Here is a 16,690-nt window from a genome sequence, read left to right as displayed (position 1 = left end):
ATGGAAAGTTTTTCACTCACCTGTTCTCTATGCATTCAGATGCCTCTAGAGCAGGGATGTCCAACTTCCAAGAGACTGCAATCTACTCCCACTAAAAAAAAAAAAAAACTGGCAGTGATATACCGATTGTATTGACCAAAGTTGTTGAGCTTTTTTGGGGGAAGAAGACCCAAAGTTGTTGAGTGACGCCCCACGATCGACCAGTAATTGACATGTTGGACATCCCTGCTCTAGAGATATCATCACCAAATTTGGTATGAAGGTTCCCAAGACAGAGGATCCATTTTTTGTCTGGATGCCATTGGACACCGTTTTGAATCAAGATGGCAGACCAAACAATTCTAAACTGATTTGGATACCTCTGAAGACCTCGTCACCCAATTTGGTGTGATGGTTTCCAAGATCAAAGAGTGGGTTTGGATGTATGTTTAGATATCTTATGAAGGCATTTTGAATCAAGATGGCAGACCTAAATATTCCAACTTTTGGAATTATTAGAATTCCAGAGCAATGCTGGCTTCTTTCTACTGGTCGGTCATAAAAACAGCTACTTTCTGTTGGCCTGGAAATGACTTCACTTGGGAATGGGACCTACAATAATTTTCTTAAAATCTGGCAAGATGAACATTTGAGTTGATGACCTCCCCAGTATTCTGAAACAATACCATTCCAGGAAGAACTGTATCATCTGAGTTCAACTGATGTCTAGATGACTATGCTTACATTTTCCTTTCACCTATACTACTCTTCCTGCCCCTTTATCTCTTTTATATTCCTTTAACACCCCTGATAAATGGATGTGTTGCAATTTACATTCTCCTTCAGAGGATGTCAGTGGAATACATGAAGCAGAGCTTTGATTTCTGTCAGCACCGAGATTTAGTGAAATGAGAAAACAATTATCACCAAATTCATGTCAGAGCTTATATCAGAGGTATAATGAATCTCCCTATTAATTAGAAACAGAGGTCTATGTGTCTGTTACATCTATAAGTTCTGGTATGTTACTAGGAGAAAGCTTTAGTGAGGTTATCTCAAAAGCGTGAGAATCCAGGAGTTCACCAGTTACTTGCTCCAGTCTGTTCTGTGCTGTCCAGAATTCTGTCACCAAAAGTGGCAAGCACCTTAAAGACAATCGCATTTATAAGCTTTTGTGGATTCAACCCCACAATGGTCACTGGGACCATTGACCTTATGTTTTACTCCTTTCTGTACCTGCCAAACAAAAATTTCACAACATGCCTGTGAAAAAGTGGGCTGGAGTCCATGAAAGCTTTTGCCATCACCAGTGGTGGCAATTCCTGTTCTGCCATGTGAGATGAAATGGGAAGTGCTGCCATGCTCTGCCATGCCACCCTCCCTACCATCTCCATCACCAGCACTGCCACCCTCCACCAGCATCCCTGATGTGCCGCCTGCCTCCACAGGCACTGCCTGCTGTGCCACCTCCACCATTGGTGGAGAAGCAGCACTGGCATCGATGCCAACTTCTGGTGAGATCTCAACGAGACATCACTGAAATCTCACAAGTTCTCATGCACTCCATGAAATCTCACGACATCTTACAGAAAGTGGGTGCCAGTGTCGCTTCTCTGCTAGTGGTGTGGGTGGGAGGGCCATCTCGGGGGCTTCCACCACCTGAGGTGTCTGCTTCACCCTGCTTCATGGGTGGGCCGGCCCTTGAAGGAAGGCCATCAGGAATTGGTTAGTCTTGAAGGCAGAGCTTTCCAAACTGTGTGTCGCGACATGTCACTGTGTCGGCTGCAGTGTGTAGGTGTGTCATGTGAATGCTCCCTGCACTCAACCCAGGGCTGGAAAGTTTGCTACTTATAGTTTGCTAGTAAAACTGAATTACTGTGTTGTGAAACGATGCAGGTCTAAAAAGTGTGTCACCAACAGGAAAAGTTTGGAAAGCTCTGCTTTAAGGTGCCACAAGGCTCCTTGTTTTTAGATGTATTGCTTAATGATCCCCTCCTTCAATTCTTTTCTTCTAAATTTTGGTTGCTGTTTTATTATGGAAGTTAATCATAGAATCATAGAGTTGGAAGGGACCCTGAAGGCCATCTAGTCCAACCCCCTGCAACGTAACTTTATTGCTTTTTGTAAAGATTTTGTATTCCATTTTATAAGGCACATAAAACAGAGAGAACAATTGTAGCAACAGATGAAAATGAAAATATGAAAAACAAAACCCCAAAAGACACAAGCAAAGTCCAGTTCCATATGGGTTAAGTAACAAAGTCCAAGTTGTGAAAGGGGAAAAGTGAGAACAAAAGTTTTCTACACATCAACAAGGAATGTGTGTGTTATTTGATAATCAGGTGTACTTCCAGATTTGCCAGGCATGCATGTGATGAAAATGATGCTTCCACTGTATATGTAATCAACAAATGCCAAATCATATAAAAAGCACTTATAGGTTCTGCTCCTTGTGGACATCTCAAAATATGTGCAATTTTCAAGGCACTATATTAACGGATCTGTTTTGCACTTGGGGGACATATTATTAATGACTGACTGTCAGCTACTTTGAGGTTACTGAGTGGCAGAAGAACAGCATTTACGTACAGGCGAGAGGGGGAAAGGCCACCCTCCCCCAAAAGGAGCAAGAGACTTGACTTGCGCCTTCAGGCAAGGTTCATTCTAAAGTTTCCCGGAGCTGCTGTGCCGCCTCGCCACTCCTGGCTTGTTCCAAGACAGCTGCTGCTGGAGCAGCCGCGACGACGACGCCCTTGAAGGGTTAATCCGAAGCCCCCCCACTCACGTCCCCACCTCCCGCCCCTTTCGGAGAGAGCCGCTGCGAAGCAACCTCGCTCTGGTTTGAAAACGCACCCGCAGGCTGCTTGTGCGCCCAGGGCGCACGGAGCTCGCGCTTTGGCCACTGGGAAGCCTCCGTCTCTTCTCCGGCTGCTCCCCCAAACAACCAAGAGCCCCCGACGGCAAATCCCTCTCCTGTCTCTGGTCTCTTTCTCTCTCAGCCCAGTTCCCGCGCGGGGCCCTCCGCAGCCTGGGGACGATGCGCCTCTGAGTGGCTCGGTTTTGGGAGACCCCCTCGCCACTTTTGCGCGCCTAGGTTGCAGCCGTCCAAAGCGCTTCTCCAAGCCGAGCGGCCCTTCCCAAAATGCCGCTGGCGTTCTTTTGGTGCTGCTTCTGCTTCTCCTTTTGGGGATGTACCCTCGGGACGGGATTCCTCTACCAGTTCCCAGCGTCGGCCTTGCAGCACAACTACCCGGAGCCGAGTTCCGGAGGGCCGTCGGGCAATGGCTTTGCCAATCGCCGGTGAGTGACTCAAGCTTCCCTTCCCAGCAAATCCCAGGGTGGTCTGTAGGAGCGAGGAAAGGCGAAGTTCAGGAGCACTGCTGGGGATGGGAGGCTGCTGTTCTAGTTTACCGAGGAGTAAGCTCCAGAACTCCATTGAAGTGCGACTTACCTCTGAGCAGACATATACTATATATATAAGATTGCATTAACTTTCATGGTGGCTTTTCTTTTGGTGATGAGGAGACAGCCTGGGGGTGGTGTTGTTTTTAAAACTAGCAAAACCATGAGAATAAAAACTTTTGCAGAAAAAACCCTATGTATATAGTCGGTTGGACAAGCCTGAAGTAGATAAACTGAGCTTTATTGTTGTTAATTATCCAGCAGTTCTCTCCATTTTAATTCTTGCAACAACCCTTTGAGGTAGACTGGACTGAGAGGCACTGATTGGCCTAAGTTCACCCAGTGAGCTTTCTTACTTTGAGAAAAAGCAGGATATGAATTCTCGTCTCCCAGGGTTCTTAGTCTGGCTGGCACTCTAACCACTATACCACACTGTCTCTCAATAAACCTGAAGGGGCTTGTGTTGTGAATCTTATCCTCAATTCAAATAGATCATAAAGAAGGCTTTGCTCCTAAACTGCTCAATCCGGGATGGGGATGCTGCTGTTGCTTTGTGAGTCTCTGTATTGAACCACCACCAGTGTCCATCTTTGTCAAGAGCAAAGGCGCCCAGGTCTTACCTCCATGTTCATTTGACCCCCTCCACTCACTCATTCATTTCAATTTCTGGAGGAAATAGTGGGGAGTTCCAGGCACAGGGAGTGACAAAGGAGAATGGGCGGGGTTTTTATAGGAGCAGGTGACCTTTGATTGGCTGAGAGCAGTAGAGGTGGAGTTATTTTTGTGCTGTAAAAAGTGTGAATGAAGCCATGTTTTAAGGGTCTGGTCATTATTTATTAGGAATGGGTGCCTTTCTCTGTTTTCCAGTCCTAAATTCAAGTCCTTTCCATTTCTGCATCAGTCTGTGATTATTATTTTTTTGAAGTCCTCATAAAGAATTCGTCAGTGTGTTAGTGTTAATTTCTCCCAATACACATATTTTTAGATACAATTTTGCCTAAAATGTGACTTTTTTCACAGAATAATTTCCCCTTCTATAACCACAGAATCATAGCATTGTAGAGTTGGAAGGGACCTCAAGGGACATCTAGTCCAACCCCCTGCAATGCAGGAATCCAATGGATTTTAAAATGTTATTTACACAAATGCACGTACAGTATTTTTGTGAATACTGTTTCATGGCATATGCATGTTTGACTGGAGAAGCATGCATTTTGGAGGATGGCTGGGTTTTGGTTCGCATAACCTTTTGGAAATGGCCAATTAGATAGATTCTCCTTGAAATGTGAGATGGGTCAAGTTTCTCCCCCATCCCTATCCCCAATTTGGAAAGTGGTCTGTCTGCTCATCTGCTCTCTGTGCATTCCAAGGCCTCTTGAAATATCACCCCCAAACTTGGCCCAACACTGCTCGAGATGGGGGAGCCAGTTTTCGTCTTAACTTTGGATTTCATTGGGCATCATTTTGAATCAAGATGGCAGACCACACCATTCCAAATTGTGCTGCTCAGGAGGTCTCTGAAGATAGTGCCGCCCAGTTTGGTGTTCTACAGATGGAGGAGTGGGTTTTGTCCTGTGTTTGGAAATCATCGGGTGCCATGTTGGATCAATATGTTGGACAAAACTGTTCCAACCTGTGCTGATTGGGACATCTCTGAAGATATTGCCACTCAGTTTAGGGTGACAGTTCCTGAGACAGAGGAGCAGGTTGTGGGCTAGGCTAGGCTACCGTCAAATGCCATTTTGATTTCAAATGAATAGGGTTGTGCACTGGATTCAGCCAAAGCCTGATTCCCAAAACAAAATGGGTCAAGTGGATCCGGGCTCTGACCCGGATGCCAAGAGTCAGGTGCCAAGAGGACTTTCAAACAACCCTGCACTGTACTTTGGCTGTGCATGCCTTTTCCCAGCAGGGGAATGTGCACACATGTGCACACAAACGGAGCATGATAGAATCTTGCTGGTTGCAGGCATATGCTTTGTCTGTGCATTATCTCGGCCCGGTATACCTGAAGGCGCGTCTCCACCCCCATCGTTCTGCCTGGACACTGAGGTCCAGCTCTGAGAGCCTTCTGGTGGTTCCCTCACTGCAAGAAGTGAGGTTACAGGGAACCAGGCAGAGGGCCTTCTCGGTAGTGGCACCCACCCTCCCATCAGATGTCAAGGAAATAAACAACTATCTGACTTTTAGAAGACATCTGAAGGCAGTCCTGTTTAAGGAGGTTTAATAATGTTTGATATTTTATCGTGTTTTTAATATTCTGTTGGGAGCCGCCCAGAGTGGCTGGGGAAACCCAGCCAGATGGGCGGGCTATAAATAAATAAATAAATAAATAAATAAATAAATAAATAGTTATCCACGTGTTTGTTTGCTATGCATTTGAACACTTTGTGGTGCCTATTTTGGTGTGGCGTTTCTCGAGTTGGAGGAACTGGTTTTCATCTATGTTTGGTTACCAATGGGGGCCATTCTGAATCAAAATGGCTTACTGAACCATTTCAAACTGCACTGATTTGGACACCTCTGAAGGTATGGTTGCCCAATTTGACACAATGGTCCCCAAGATCATGTGATTCTTGCCCTACATTTGGAAACCGTTGGAGGCCATTTTGAATCAAGATGGGGCACCAAATTGTGCTGGCTTGGACACCTCTGAATAGACCACCCCCAAATTTGGCATGGTGGTTTCTGAGGTTGAAGATGAGGGATATGTTTTTTATTTGGATATACTGTAACTGGTTGTTCGGGGTAGTGGCAGCAGGCAGAAAAACTAATAATTACATTATCCGTTTACAAATACTGTATCAGTATCTTTTGACTACATCAAGAACTGCCAGCCAAGTGCCTTATATATACCCAGTAGGTCACTGTGTTCTGCAGGCAAGTTTCTCCTTCCAAGTCCCTAAAATGGGTGAAGAAACTCTTGGCCACAGGCTATTCTTGGCCTTCTGACACCTCCTCCCCCTTACTCTGCTCCCTCTTCTCCCTCTGACCACTCACTGTCATCCCACCACCAGTCCCCTGGCTCTGAGCCTAGTTCCCTTGGGGGTTCCCCAGCTGGTCCCCCCCCCCCCGCATCCAGCCACTCCATGACACCTTATGAAGGATGGTTGAGGGAGCCAGGTATGTTTAGCCTGGGGAAAAGAAGACTGATAGGGTTGCAAAATTTCAAAAAGTAAAATCCAGGACACCCCAAAAGTTGTTGAGCTTTTTAAAGGAAGACCACAAAATTGTTCAGCTTTTTAAAGGGAAACCCAAAAGTGGTTGAGTTGTTGTTTTTTAATAAATATGCCTGAACCACTGAATTCAGGTTACAAAGATATTCTGACTAAACATTATGAAGAATTTTCTGATGCTAAGAAGAAGAGAAGAAGAAGAGTTTGGATTTGATATCCCGCTTTATCACTACCTGAAGGAGTCTCAAAGCAGCTAACATTCTCCTTTCCCTTCCTCCCCCACAACAAACACTCTGTGAGGTGAGTGGGGCTGAGAGACTTCAGAGAAGTGTGACTGGCCCCAGGTCACCCAGCAGCTGCATGTGGAGGAGCGGAGACGCGAACCTGGTTCCCCAGATTACGAGACTACCGCTCTTAACCACTATACCACACTGGCTCTCAATGGCTCCCAATGGCAGAACAGACTCCCTCGGAAGGTAGTGGGTTCTCCTTCATTGTAGGTTTTTAAGCAGAGGTTGTTGGATGATCATCTGTCAGGAATTCTTTAGCTGTGATTCCTGCATTGCAGGGGGTTGGACTAGATGACCATTGGGGTCCATTCCAAATCTATGATTCTATGATTTTATGATTAAGGCAACAGACCAATAAAAGTTGATACACACAGTAAGGTATGTTGAGTTTTTGAGCTTGCAGCTTCCAAAAACGAGGGGTGCTAAGAAGTTGTAACATGACTTGGGAATTCAAAAGATATTTTGGTTATAGTTTTCCTTGGTAAGTAAAACGTCTGTAAAATTACATAGAAATCATTAAAAATGATTGCCAAGTACTTGCAGTTATATATTAATATTATTTTTATTGTTTATTATTATTATTTTCAGAAGGTAAAATTCTTTGGTTTTCCAAAAGCAGTTTATGTGCATCTTCATTAAATGTAGACTGACCAAGCTAAATGTTCTCCCAAGCTAACTGTTGTCCATTCACAAAAAATAATAGCAAATTTGAAATCCTCACACTCAAAAAACAAATTATTGAGACCCCTCACCAAAGAAATTTGCAAAAATGAAATTTCACCCACTAAAATAACATGCCCTAATGCACAGTGTCATTAACAAAAAATAAAATAAAATATATAAATTGATATTAAATACATTTGTGTCACCCCCCCCTTTTAAAAGAGAATAAAAATGTAAAAAAAAAAACTTTAAAATTCTCAGATAGGAGGGACGGAGGAGGTTAGTATTGTCATTGTTCCTGGCCTATTAGTGCCAAGTATGGGGGCAGCTTCTGATTTAAAACACAGGGAATCAATCAGCCAGACCCACCGATAACAGTTCTGCACACATGTTCTTTGCTTTAGATCAGTAACTTTCAATCTGTTAGGGCAACCTTTGCCAACCTGGTGCCCTCCAGGTATTTTGGGCCTGATGGGAGTTGTAGTCCAAAACAGCTGAAGGGCAACACATTGGCGAAGACTGTAATTTATATATTTGTAAGTAATATATTTATACAGATTTATATACTACTCACACATTTGGGTCCATTCCAACTCCACATTATATATGATTGATTACTCAGTCACTCACTCAAGTATTTCTTCCTATGTTTCCTAGTGTGCCATTGTCCCAAGGCATTATGGGAATTTTAAAATGGTGGCTTATTGCCGTCTGCTGGAGGGTGGGCAGTTTTCAATACTGATGGGCCTTTGTGAGGTGCATTCGAGGGTGCTGGGTATTGTCATCGGCCTGGATGTGATCTGCAAAGAGTTTCTCCAAGGTGGAAAATGTGGATGTCGCTGTAGTGGAAGTCACGAGCCTGGAATATCATTTCTTCCAGTAGAGGGAGCATTACCAACATTTCGGAGCATTACCAACATTTCGGAGAACAGCTGTGAATCTGGACCCCATACCTTGCTTCTGAAAAGATCTAAGTTCCCCAGCCTAAATGAACCAGCCTAAAGTTGTCAATGACCTGGAGCTGAGGAAGCCTTGTAGAAATCATTCCTAAGGCTGACCCGCTTTGGGAGGAAAAGACGAGAATCGAAAGTACAAACCGATTGTACAAATGTACGAATCTTCCATCTTTAAATGCAAATGTGGCCTGTATCACCGGAGGGAAGGGAGAAGCCAGCGAGCACAAGCCAAGGATTTTGTGCTGTTGTCCACATCTGAACCACACATTTACATCACTCTTCCACCCACTTTAAACTGTCATGGCTTCCCCAAAGAATTCTGGGAGCTGTCGTTTGTTGAGGGTGCTGAGAGTTGCACGGAGACCCTCTATTCCCCTCCCAAAGCTATCATTCCTGGAGCGGTTTAAGCAGTCAATCCCTCTTCACAGGGAATTCTGGGAATTGTAGCCCTATGAGGAGAATAGGGTTTTTTCCTAAGAATTCCCCTAAAAATAAAAAAGGAAGAAAACCACTTGACTATCCCGGGGGGGAAATGGTCCCTGCCAGAAATCTCATAACCAAAAGGTCTAGAAACATGATACTTTTTGACAAAAAGTTAGCGTGTGTCTGTGTGTGAGAGACCCACCTACCCAATTCAGAGCTCTTATTATATGCTGGCATGGGACGGCTTGGCTCCTGTTCAGGTCTGGCTCCAGAATAAATAAACGTAAAGCTCGCCTCGTTTCCTTCTCCCCCCATCTGCGCCTGCCAGACTTGAAGGCTTGCGGGGTGGTGAGCCTGGGGGAGAGACCTGCTGTTTCTTTTCTTTTCTCCCCCCCCCCCGCCTTCCCTCCTTTCCTTTCCAGTTCCTTGATGTGGTTTCTCCCTTCTGGGAGTCAGTCTTTGCATTTGACCTTTCCACAGTTGGCTTGAGTTAGTGGGTCAAGCTGAGCATGTCAGGAGATGGAGAGGGAGGTCGGGGTGGGGGCAGCGAGGGAAACATTAGGAGCTGCCGCTTTGGGGGGCGGCTCTGTCTGAACGGGCGCGGTGGCTGCGCGGACCTGATGGGAAGCAGTGGCTCGGCCTCCTGGGCGGTTTTATCCTGGGAATTTGTCGTGTCGGGGTTCTGCCAATCTCTACTGATTTTCCTGCATCCCTCTCAAGTCATTAACGTAATAGGAAAACACTATAAAATGCAAACTCTCCAAATATCCCTATTTTCAGGGGACAGTCCCGGATTTACGGAGGCCGCCCCAGTTTCTGAATTGATCCCGGAATGTCCTGCTTTCCCTTAGGATGCCCCTATTTTCATCAGAGAAATGTTGGAGGGTATGGAAGATCAGCCCTGCTGGATCAGGCCCATTTTAGCCCAGTGTCCTGTTCTCCAAGTGGCCAACCCACCAGTGGGAGAGCCCTCTACTTTCCCATGGTTTCCAGCAAGAAGTGTTTCTGCCTCTGGGGTTGCCAGGTCAGGAACATACCAGACCCTCAGATTTCAGGGCCCAAACCTGAGATTTAGGGATGAGCCCTGTTGATGCCACAGGGGTGGCCCCTGTGATTCTTCCCCCTCCCACCACTGAGCCTTGGAGATGGGGGTTAATTGGGAGGAGGGAGCAGAGGAAAGCAGACCTTCTAAGGAGCCTATGCAAAAATATGCAGCCAGCTCCTGCCGGGCTGAAGCTTGCAAGCTGCACACATAGTCTTCTTCATTAAAAAGTGAATTAATTAAAAGCATTCTTGCTCACCTAGAGAGTCAAGCCCTCCCCCTGCCACCTGGAGGGGGCCAGGCGATGCTGGATATTTCAGCTCAGCCCTGCTGGTTTGGCAACCCTAACTGCCTCCAAGCACACAACATTCTGTATTAAAAGTAAATTACGTTAAATTAAAAGTAAAGTATATTTTTAAAAAATATATAAAGAGATCCAGTGTGGTGTAATGGTTGAGGTGTTGGACTAAGACCTGAGAAACCAGGGTTCTAGTTCCCCTTAAATTATGCAGCTCACTCAGTGACCTTGGACCCCCCCGCTGTCTCTCATCCCAGCATACAACACCTCACAAGGTTGTTGTGATGACAAAATAGGAAGGGGAGAACCATGTACATTGCTTTAAGCTTCTTGGAGGAAATCTGAGATTTCCAAGCAAACAAACAAACAAACAAACAAACAAACAAACAAACAATGCATTCAATATTAAACACCCCATTAGTAATACAGCTGTGTCCTAAAGAGGGTGAAAACATAGCCTTTAGATAATGCTTTTGAGCGTCCAGAACTCTTTTCAAGTCCAGCTTTGTTTCCATTTTTACAAACGCTGTTCAAGATAGACTAGTATTGCCATCTCCATATTGCAGAAACCTATGTGTAGCTGAGGCTTAAGGAGAGCATAAGATTTGGGCTACAGTCGCCGGATTCTGTCCAACTTTTTTGGGGGGTGGGCAGCGTGCGTGTGTGATGTCATGCGCACAGCACACATGTTTTATGTCACGCATTAGGAGGAGGTCTGGCAGGGCCTGCCACAGCAACGGGTAGGCTCGGCAAGGCCTGGCACAGCCTTGGGGAGGCCTGCCGCAGGCACAGAATATGGAGGAGGCCTGGCCCTCTCCTTGAATTTTGTTGGGGGGGTCCTTAGCTCCTCCCCCTCGATGGCGCCCCTGGTATAGGCCTTTTATTCTGTTAACTGGGAGTTTTTGTTTTAAGAAGTTTGTCCTGAGCGGGACTCAGTAGATGGGAGAAGCAGAGCAGAATAGGCAGATGCGGTTTTAACCCAAGCACTTAACCTCAGAGATGCCATGAACTTGTGAACCAAATCACCTCATAACTCAGCAGCATGAAGAAATACAGGATGGGAACTTGCTTTTACACAAGCCAGTGCCTCTCACTTCACATTTACAGAGATAAGCTGCTCTTGATTGCCCGTAAGCTCCGAGCAAACCTTTCTTTCTTTTTCTTTAAAAAATGCATTTATTACATAGTGCAGAAATGTGGGCTGGACAGCATTTGAGTAAGCCAGGCCAAGAAGAAAAAGCCAGGGGAGCAACTGTTTGAAGAAATACAGCACCTTCCCCGCGACACCCTGGGATTCATTTATTATTTTTTTTACAAAAAAGAGCTGCATGGAAACACACTTTCAACTGGACCGTGAGCCAAGTTAAATGGATCAGTTGCTCAGGCTGAGCCAAAAAGCAAATTATCGGAAGGGCAGCATACAAACGAACTTGGCTTCTGAATCCGTCCAGCTTCAGCAGTTGGGAACTCCTGGGCACTGTGAAGGAATGCTGTTTCCTGGTTCTGTATAAAATGTCCTGAAAAACAGAAATCCCTGGGGAATCCTATACATTCCTGCTTAGAAGTCCTTGCTTAGAGTTTGGTGGTGCTCACTCCCAGCTAAGCAGGCATCAGAGCCAGATGGCAGGGTCTTCACCAAATATAGAACTAGGAATATAAAATAGCACTTTAACAAAAAGTCTCACGTATTTGATCCAAACATCTCTTTTGCAGTCCATTCCTGGTAAAATCACAGTCTCCTTCAGAAAGTGCTGTTTTTTCCTTTACAACTATAAACAGCTGCTAGGAGACCATGATTTTTGTCAGGACTGCAGGGAATGAGAAAGAGGTTTCCCTCCACAAGAAACCTGGGGAATGATTTTGGTGCTCCCCCGCTGTTGCTATGCAGCAAACAGTATTCAGAGGTACAGTGCCTCAGACTATGGAGGTTTCATTTCTCTACTGGTGCTGCTTGATAGATCTGTCCTCTCCCACGAATCCTCTTTGAAAGCCAGTATTATCTGCTTGTTTGATTTCCGTCCCACCTTCCCAACAATGAACTCACCTCAAAAAGGGTATTGAAGAATTGGAAAAAGTTTCAAAAAAGGGCAACCAAAATTGTCAAGGGGATGGAGCCACTCCCCCTGGAGGAAAAGTTGCAGATTTGGGGGCTTTTTAGCTTAGTGAGTATGGTAAGAAGTGATATGATAGAAGCTTATACAATTTTGCATGGCACGGAGGAAGTGGGCAGATAAAAGTTTCTCTTTCTTCCTCATAATACTAAGAACATGTATTCTCATGAAGCTGAACGTTGGAAGATTCAGGACAGAGAAATGAAAGTACTTCTTCACGCAGCGTATAACTAAACTATGGAACTCCCTCCCACAGGAAGCGGCAATGGCCATCAGTTTGGATGGCTTTGAAAGAGGATTGGGCAAATTTATGGAGGGCAAGGTTTCCCAATGGCTACTGTTAGCCACAATGGTCGGAGGCAGAATGTTTCTGAATGGCTTTCCTCTCCGGCCCTATTTCATGCTCGTCACAGATGTCTACGGCCATACTGTTCTGAATGCTCCTGCTCTTGTCAGATCTCAGAAGCTAAGCAGAGTCACGCTTGGTTAGTACTTGGATGGGAGACCGCCTGGGAATACGGGGCTTGCAACAACCCTGTGAGGTATTTCCATCTGATAAATTGTGATTGGCTGCAACGTCACAGGGTGTGTTTCATGGCTGAGCAAGGATTTCAAACTGGGTCTCCCCACTCTGAGTCGGACACTCTAACCACTGCACCACATCTAGTCTGGGTAGTAAAAAGAACTCCCAGAGCTTTCCCCTTGCCTCTCTTAAATCTACTTCTAATGGATTTAAGTGCGTGATCCCAAGTTCTTGGAGACAGAATTGTACCCCCCCTCCCAGATGTTGTTGGTCTCCCAGCTCCAGCCAGCCTCTGCCAACACGACCAGCATTCAAGCATGATGGGAGTTGGAATCCATAAGTCCCTAAGATGAGTCTGCTGGATCAGGCCAATGGCCCACCTAGTCCAGCATCCTGTTCTCATATTAGCCAACCAAATGCCTGGAGGAAACCCATAAGCATCATTTAAGCTCCTGAGGTTCCAGCAACTGGTATTCAGAAGCTTTGCTGCCTCCAATTCAGCAACATCTTGGGCCATCCACCCTGGGGCCATTTTGAAAGGGAGGGCGAAAATATCCCTCTTCCCCACAATGCCTGATTATTATTATTTTGGAAAAAACAAATTTGGCTGATTTTTCTTCCTAAACTAAAACAGGTATCCACTCACCCTGCCCACCTGATATTTTTGATTGGCCCTTTCTGCCCCCTTTCCCAGCTCTAGGATCTTTTCTTTATTATTATTACCTTTCTCCAGCTCTAGGGTCTTTTTGAGAGGCTGTAACTTCTCCCATACACTCATGCAAACCTTCACTAGCACTCGATGTCTGAAATAAAACGCTTGCTTTTAGCACAAGTGCTGCATTCCCTGGTGTGTCTCGGATATTGCGAGAAACAATTGTGGGGCCTGCCATTCCTCCCTCCTCACTTTGGCAAGAACCGCTGCTTTTTGGCAAGGGTTCTTCTTCCTACAATGCCTGTCTGTCTGTGTGTTTGTGGGTGCATTTCAGTGTGTTGTGCTGGTGTGTTGCACGCTTTTCCGTTCGGCCTTATTTCTCTTTGTTACCTTGCAGTGAGTGTGAAGGGGAGCAGAGCCATGCCTTGTGACCAGGGATTTTTAAAAAATCAAGGGCTCTCTTGGTTGTTTCAGCAGGATAGCAATAGCCACAGGCTTAGATGGTTTGTTTGTTTAATTAAAGTAGTGGTCCCCAAACTTTTCTGGGCCACTGCTCCCTTGGTTCCATAAACTCATCTCCAATGTCCTCTACCCTACCCTATGAAAAGCATTATCCAGGAAACAATTTGCACCACCTGTTTTAAGGAAGATAGTAATAAAATTCAGAACAGGAACAATTAATTGTACATTTATATAAATTAATTCAACAAAATCGATGAATGTGATCCGGTGATACCAGTTTTCAGTGCTTTTTTTTTCTGGGGAGACGCAGGGGCACGCATACCCCTAAACATGTTGTGAATCTCAGTTTGGCCCGCGTGGTGTAGTGGTTAAGAGCGGTGGACTCGTAATCTGGTGAACCAGGTTCGTTTCCCCGCTCCTCCACATGTAGCTGCTGGGTGACCTTGGGCTAGTCACACTTCTCTGAAGTCTCTCAGCCCCACTCACCTCACAGAGTGTTTGTTGTGGGGGAGGAAGGGAAAGGAGATTGTTAGCCGCTTTGAGACTCCTTAGGGTAGTGATAAAGCGGGATATCAAATCCAAACTCTTCTTCTTCTTCTTCTGGCAGTATTTCAATATGAGTAGGAAAATGGGAGTACCGCTAGACATTTTTTTAAGGAAAAAATAGCACTGCCAGTTTTTCAAAGTCTGATAGTAATTTATACCTCCAGCGCCCCTAGGTAATCCCACCGTTACCAGGAGGCGGTACCACTCACTTTGAGAACCATTGCTGGGGGAGGGGTTTGCATAGATTTTTCGTGCAGCAAGATAGTTCAAGTGCAATATCACTGCTCGAGGGCCTCTCTGCAAGTTGGCAGCAAGAGCTGTCATCTTTTACACCAATCCGTACCCTCATATCTATCTGCATACCCAACTACAGTGGTATCTCGGGTTACATACGCTTCAGGTTACAGACTCTGCTAACCCAGAAATAGTACCTCGGGTTAAGGACTTTGCTTCAGGATGAGAACAGAAATTGTGCTCCGGCGGCGTGGCAGCAGCAGGAAGCCCCATTAGCTAAAGTGGTGCTTCAGGTTAAGAACAGTTTCAGGTTAAGAACAGACCTCCGGAACGAATTAAGTACTTAAACCGAGGCACAACTGTACTGCCACAATTTAAGAAAGGGCAAAAAGACCTCTGTACTTAACTTTCCTGTATTTAAAGGACCAAGGATATTAAGCTGGGTGTAGTGCAAGCCTGTTGAGCTTCACAATCTGTGTTCCCACCACTAGCACCATATTCCCGCTCCCCCCCCTGCATTTTTAAAGCAAAAGTTCAAAACGTCTTTGTTGAATTCAGCCAGCCCCCTTTCCCCTCAGAAGCAATGACCTTTGAGTTTTTATTGAAATTCCTCTCCCCTCTTGAAGAGAAATGAGATCTCTCTGGAATGAAACACAATGGATAAGCTTGGGTGTGGTTGTGGGGGGGGGGGAAGAGACCCTCTCCTTATCAAAACACTCCCACTATTTTCTGTGCCCTCAGAGCTGATCTCCATTAAATATCGCACAGAGACCTTTCCTCCTTAGGAAAACAAGGAGATAATTCGGTGCAGTTGTTTGGGTTGATAACAAAAGCTTTAAAGGCAGCCCACAGCTCTGAGATCCCTTCCATCCATGCAGAGGCACAGAAATGTGCTTCTTTGAGCAACAGATCCTGATCTTTACCTTGCTTGGATGGAGTGGTCCTACATCCCCATCTCTCCATCTGCTTGATGGAACAGACCTATTCTCATTGTCCCGTTTACAGACCCAATTCTGGACCCAACACACTCCTCAACTGAGGCCCAGAATCTCTGTGTGCCCCCTCCGTGGGAGGTCTGGAGGGTGGCAATATGAAAACACGCCTTTTCGGTGGTGGCCCCCTGCTTGTGGTATGGTGTCTCCCATCCCCATCACTCCATACCTTTAACTGGCCAGCTAAGGCTATTACTTAACAACGGAATTGGTCTGACCGGTTCACCAGCTTTCTCTTGTAGATCCTATCCTCTGTTACAGGGTCACAGGTTCGGAAGTGACACAAGATATCATCCAGACAACCTCCCACCATACCTATAACAGTATATCACTCTTGTTCTGAATTGCTTTGGGACTTTCCCTTTTGCAGGAAGTGGCTCATATGTCTGCTTATCCCACAAATGCTCTCTACCAGTGATTTACCACATGATTTAACAATAAAAACAGCAATAACAATGCATTTAATTGTAATAACGCTTTACCCTAGTGTAAGCATTTCAGTGCACATTGCTTGATCGGAGAACTGCACTGTAAAATTTGGAAAAGGGGTGAATTTTGGACATGCTTTGGTTCGTGAATTGTTTCTGGAAAAGTAAATGAGGCAGATTCACCTTTAAATGTGAACTGGACTGAATTCCTTCCCCTGCTCCTGCAGTGGCCCAGGTGAAGCAGAGAACCCCCAAGGGGGGCACAGTCCTGAGAAACCCCCCCAAAAAAACCCCCTGGCAGCCCTCCCACTTATACTGAAGTAGCCCAGTCCATAAATATAAACACTGAGCAGAGAGTGAACCCTGTAAGGCATTTTTTTGTAAAGCTTTTGTTAAATCAGTTGCTGATGGACATAGTTTTGAAAGACACAGCAGGCTTGTGCACTTGGGGAGTTGAAATCTGAGCTGTTACATTTTGCTCAGCGTATCTGTTGCTATCCTGGGCTGGGGCCA

General features: G+C 45.5%; 1 protein-coding gene across 6 annotated transcripts in view; it reads left to right on the top strand.

Moving 5' to 3' along the window:
* Positions 1–2,672: 2,672 nt before the first annotated feature.
* COL26A1 (collagen type XXVI alpha 1 chain) overlaps positions 2,673–16,690 on the top strand; it is a 95,374-nt gene continuing 81,356 nt past the window's right edge. For 3 of the 6 annotated variants that reach the window (XM_053367911.1, XM_053367910.1, XM_053367908.1), the window contains exon 1: positions 2,673–3,279. In XM_053367911.1, coding sequence (XP_053223886.1) covers positions 3,122–3,279 — 158 coding nt within the window. In that variant the 5' untranslated portion in view covers positions 2,673–3,121. The remainder of the gene's footprint in view (positions 3,280–16,690) is intronic. The other 3 variants (XM_053367909.1, XM_053367906.1, XM_053367907.1) reach the window with 3 other exon arrangements.

Source organism: Podarcis raffonei, chromosome 15 (genome assembly GCF_027172205.1).
Source record: "Podarcis raffonei isolate rPodRaf1 chromosome 15, rPodRaf1.pri, whole genome shotgun sequence".
NCBI lineage: Eukaryota > Metazoa > Chordata > Lepidosauria > Squamata > Lacertidae > Podarcis > Podarcis raffonei.
Note: the sequence above shows the minus strand (reverse complement) of the source record. Positions and strands in the feature narration are given on the sequence as shown.